Source organism: Pundamilia nyererei, unplaced genomic scaffold (assembly GCF_000239375.1).
Source record: "Pundamilia nyererei isolate P.nyererei 1_Seehausen unplaced genomic scaffold, PunNye1.0 scaffold00226, whole genome shotgun sequence".
Lineage (NCBI taxonomy): Eukaryota > Metazoa > Chordata > Actinopteri > Cichliformes > Cichlidae > Pundamilia > Pundamilia nyererei.
This window is the reverse complement of record NW_005187627.1, coordinates 260997-266580: the sequence shown is the minus strand read 5'-3', so window position 1 is coordinate 266580 and position 5584 is coordinate 260997. Positions and strand designations below refer to the sequence as shown.

At 41.0% G+C, this 5584-nt stretch overlaps 1 protein-coding gene across 1 annotated transcript; it reads right to left on the bottom strand.

Annotated features, from left to right (window-relative positions):
• Positions 1-205: 205 nt before the first annotated feature.
• On the bottom strand, positions 206-4581 carry LOC102194797 (uncharacterized). Its single transcript, XM_005748654.1, has 3 exons — positions 4520-4581; positions 4004-4163; positions 206-2045 (listed from the first exon to the last, which is right to left on the bottom strand). Exon 3 carries the CDS (start codon positions 2039-2041, stop codon positions 245-247), a length of 1797 nt encoding a protein of 598 aa, XP_005748711.1. The 5' UTR covers positions 2042-2045; positions 4004-4163; positions 4520-4581; the 3' UTR covers positions 206-244.
• Between the last annotated feature and the right edge of the window lie 1003 nt (positions 4582-5584).

Genomic DNA, 5584 nt, shown 5'->3' with positions numbered 1-5584 from the left:
TACATACTGTGATTATGTAATACAAAAAAAACTTGAATTCACTGTAGATGATTAAAACACATGAAGGCATCTGATTCAGTGTCTCCTTATGAAGGTGTTTTCTCTAAAAGCCTTGGATTGAATAAAGAAACATGAGCATGGTGCAGTTTACTTAGTTTTGCGGAGTAGTTCGAATCCTTTACACTGAAAGGAAATGTACATCTAGTCTAATAGTTGTATTTTATTACACTGTAAGGCATTTTTCTTACTGGTGAGACTCTGATTGAAATGAAGCCTTTTTCTCTTCGTCACTCTCCAGTGGAGCATAGTCGAAGTCGCTTGGCTCTAAAAGATTGAGATTTGCCTGCACTGCGACAAGTTTCTGCACCCTCTCCGCTGAGACAAAGCCTTTCATCTTCATACTACGGAGGTGCTGCCACAGGCGCTCGCACGCACCTGTTGTCGGTGGGATCTGGAGTATAGCGAAGGCTACGGCAGAGAGCGGCTCAGAAGAGCACAGGCCTTTCCACCATGTGGATGCGGACACGTGCTGACATGAGCTCCATATTCCAGCCCCCTTCCACAGTCCCTGCTTGGCCGAGAACCTGGCAAAGCTGCCGAGCACTTTACCCTCGTCGAGATTCAAATGGTGCGACAGGTTGGATATCGCATAGTAAGCGCTGTTTATCTGCTCCCCGGTGAGCGTCTGCTGTCCGACGTGCTTTGGATCGAGCATGTACGCTGCTGCGTGGATAGGTTTCACGCAGAACTCCTGACACCTGTCTAATGATGCCATGACAGCTTTCTGCTCGCCGCTGTGCAGCACAGATGCTGACAGAGAAGTCCCGATGACGTATCTTAGCTGACTGAACATGTCGACAACACCAGAGAGCGCGGCATCTTCTCTTTTCAAGAAATCAATATAATTCCCAATCAAGTACAGTAAGTTCCGACTGCTGCTCAGCCCTTTCCAAAACTCGGCATCCTGCAAAGTAGCCCTTACAGTCACTTCAATATCCAGTGTGGGAGAGACTGCCATCTCTCGTATAGAGTTCTGACCCTCGAGGAGGCTGCTGAACATGTTAACCACACTAGTCCAGTTTGTGCCAGAGGGCAGTTCCAGTGCTGTCCCTTTAGAAGTGTGGTCTCTTATTTTTGTAGTCTTCCAGCACCTAAAAGTGTCACTTAACATTTTCTGCTCTTGAACACACCTCACCACCTGCTCAGCTCTCCTACACAGTGACTTCATAGACGGCTGAGCCACTATGTCGTCAAAGAGACGCTCGACACCGGACGCTGTGCAGCCAATAGCTGATATGTGCGGGAAAGCTTCCTCCACTTGAGCCCACGCTGCCATCATTTCCGGGGCATCGTCAGTGACAACAGCGAAAACCTTTTGTGAACCGACTTCATTTATGACGCCTTTAAGTTCGTCAGCAATAAATGTGCTTGTGCGTGTCTGCTCCTTTGTCATTGTGCATTTGTAAAACAGCGGTACGGGAGTAGCAACAGCATAGATAATAGTCCCAGTTTCTTTCACGTTAGACCAGCCACTGCTGATGATGGCGACGCAGTCTGCTTTCCCTATGCTCTCATGAACCTGGCTTTGTACTCTGTCAAACTCACAGTCCAACAGATGTGAGGAAAGAGCCTCTCTAGGGGGCGGACAATAAGCCGGCCGAAGAACACTGAAAAATCGTTTCCAGTAAATATTGTCTGTGAGAGTGAGGGGTGAAGATGTGGCGTACACAGCTCTCGCCAGGCACTCGTCGGCATACGCCTGGATGCGCTGATCCACAGAATCAATGAGAAACTGTCCCCCAGGAGTGGCAGATGGCAAGAACGATAAGGAGGGAACAGGGATGGAGGCAGAGGAGCTCCCATCTGGGCCGGGCGACTGCTGCGAAACCACAGAGTACTCCTTGCATTTGTCTAAATGCATCTGCATCTTAGTCGCGTTCTTTGTGTATGTCTTTGAGCAGTAGTTGCACATGAAGGTCTCTCTTCCATCTTTGATGGCTGGGGTAAAATGCTTCCACACACCGGACTGCAAGCGTGGCATCGTTCTGTATTAGCACAATAAAGAAAATCATTAATCACAAATCTTGCTGCTGTACAGGCACGCCTAATCACAATGACTGTGCCCCGAAATAATTTCCTCCTTAAGCACATACCTCAGTGTGGATAAGAAAAACCTTTTAATATAATACAGCGCAGATTGATAGGTCCAGACTCCTCGGACATGAAGATAAATTAAGCACCATCCTCACAGAATATAATAATCTCCGTGATTAAACAGCTCTAATTTTAGTCACAGACGTTGTTCCTGTTAAATTTGAGCAAAACATTTACCTCTGTTTATAATGCATGATTAAACAGACCCATTAGGAAATAAATTAAATTAAAGCAAACACGGAAACATATATTTTACAATATATTTGCTAGTCATAAAAGCCAAAGGTCAAAGTCAAACGTCAGTGAGTCTAAGTATTTTCTGTTGGACTATTAGGCTGAAAATACTTTTAATTGGCCACTTCATTAGGTACACCTCTTCCACTGCTTGTTACCAGAGATATCTAATGAGCCAGACACAAGGCAGCAACTCAATTACATAAACATGAGACCTGCTGCCAGCATTCTGATGCTCAAACTGAGGAAGACGGGTCATTTAATCGACTTTGAATGCCGCATAGTACCACATGAGCTGGCCTGACTATTTCCAAAACTAATGATGGACTGGGGCTTTCCCACACAGCTCTATGGTTTACAGAAAATGGACCAAAAAACAGAAAATATCAAGTGAGTGGCAGTTCTGTGGGTGAAAAGACTACTGTGATTGTGACTCAAAGTGACTTCTACTTTGAGCTGATGGGAAGGCAACAGTAACTCAGGTGTACACTCGTTACAACCATGGTATGCAGAAGAGCATATGTGAACAGACAACACCTCAAACAAGAAAGGCATAAAGAGCGCCACTCCTTTCAGTTGAAAACAGGAAACTGATGGTACAGTTCACAAGAGATCACCAACATCGAACAATAGAAGGCTGAAAAAAAAAAAGTTTCCTGGTCTGACGAGTCTTTATTTTTGCCGTGACATTCAGATGGTAGAGTCAGAATTCTGTGTAAACAACATGAAAGCATGAATCCAGCTTACCTTCTCTCAAAAGTTCAGGCTGCTGGTGATGGTGTAGGGGATATTGTCTTGGCACAATTTGCACCACTTAGTACCAGCAGACCATGATTTAAACAGCACAGCCTACCCCAGTATTGTAGCTAACCAATTCAATCTCTTTACGATCACAGTGTACTCATCTTCTGATAACTGCTTCCAGCAAGATAACATGCCAAGTCAAAAAGAACAAATTACCTCAAACTAGTTTCATGGACAAAACAATGAGTTCACTGATCTCAATCTAGTGACTTTGGGATGTGGTGAAACAGGAAATTTGCAACATAGATTTCCAGCCGACACTTCTGCAGCAACTGCGATGCTATCACATCAAAGTAAGTACCAAAGTATCTGAGGAATGTTTCCAGCACCTTGAATCTGTGCCACAACGAATTAAAGCAGTTCTAAAGGAAAAAATGGGTCCAACGTGATACTTAAAGTGTACTTTACAAAGTGAAGTGCAGTGAAGTGTAGAATGATAGCTTTGGTGTTCAAACTTGTCATTACGTTGGTTGCTTTCTGTTTGGGTTTTGAGAATTCCAAAGGATGGAGTCCCAAAGGTTTTAGATTTATTTTTAGCTTTTTCAAACACTAAGGCATAACCTATCTTCTGATTCCTAACTAAATAAAATACAATATTACACATGGAAAAAACTTCTCAGTTATGGGACTCTTGCACATCTCAACCTGCAGGTTAACAATTTTTCCTCTTACTGTCCAGTTCTTGCAATAGTACATTTTTTATTTCTACAGTAAGCACTTTCACTTCCCTGGAATGAAATCAAAATATAACACAAGTTAATGTTAAAAAACAAACCAGAATATCAAAGAAACAGTAGCTTATTTTACCCACCTCTATGAACACACACTACTCCACTTTTACTGGAAGGTGCTTCAGTTTCATCGGATGCCCAGACTTGATGGAAAATGTTCCTCCAACTTAAGTTCCTGGAGGATTTAAGTTAGCCGTTTCGGCTAACTCTGTAGCCTGCCAGTGATGTTAGCAAAGTGGTCTAAATAAACGAAATAACAGCACATTGTTCAGACGGTAAACTTTGACAAGATAACAGACCGTCTGCATACTGAAAGTACTTCACGTTACAGACTGACTGACGATAAAAGACCAGGAAATGTAACATAATTTGTCAACAAACGCGTTTCTTAACGCTTTTGTTATGATAGTGAAGCTGCTTCCTGAATCCCCAATGCAGCAAGTAAGGGAGCTCAAATGGCTCAAAAAGTTGGATTTGACTCACAGGGAAAGTTGACGAGAAACAAATTGTTTGAACTCAATACTGTTAAATGCAAAATACAGCAATAAAATTGTTCAGCATAACATGAAACAACATGAATAAAAATATCAACAGACCTGCTAGTTTGCAGAAAAGAAAAATGCACAGTTGCTCCTGTAGTTTTTGTGCAGTGTTATCTTACAAATACATTTACTCTCACAGCGAGGTTAAGCGTTGTAATTAACCGTTTTATTCTCATTTGACCAGCTCTGGTCTTTGCGTGCATTGAATATAACCTCTTTCTCTACTATCTTTGCTTGTGCCACACCTTTTTGATTCAAGGTTAATAAGACGATAAAGGTCTTAAATGGATTAAGTGGGAAACGCCTGCCACTCTCATTATGTTTCTGATATGAAAGGAAACGCTGACTTGTCATTTGAATGTCTTTATCCTTAACAAGGTTTCCCACATCATGACATGTTGGGAAGAACAGGTGTAACTGATAAGATAAATTATGCCCAGGTTTTCTTTACTTTGGCATGGTAGCAGATTTAACTTCTTAAAAGTGTCTACTCAGACAAAGTAATTCTTAAACACTATATTTTGTAGACATCAGCTATGACAATTTTTTTTACAACTTGATGTAAAAAACAAAACAAAACAACGTTTTTTTGATTATAAACATGATGTAAAAATTAATGAACAGCTATGCTTACACATTGCTTCCAAACGCACGTATGTTATGTTTGAACTGATGGCTGTGGATTGCTTCTGTATTGTTTCTTTGATGATGGATGGGGTTGAAGAGAAATTCATATTAGCAGCTACAGGTTGACATCATCAAATATTTTTAAAATTTAGTTAAAGAGCATAGGTATTTATTTGTTTTGCACAACAACAACTAAATATTTGCTAATGCATTTTACTTTATAAAACACCCCACTTTACATCTTAGGTGGGCCAAATCAGTGAAACTCCAAATTCTTTCAGTGTAATTACACATTTAAACAATAAAATATCTTAGCAGAAGACAAGGAAGAGCAATTTTAACAGTCTGTCACAGGATTTCTATATGATAAAGAAAAGATGTGCGGTAAATGAAAGATATGTGTCAGCATGAATTTTTGGGGTTAAACTGTAAAAAGAAAATGTGTAAAATTAAAGAAATCTATCATTCTATTATTTTATTATATATATATAT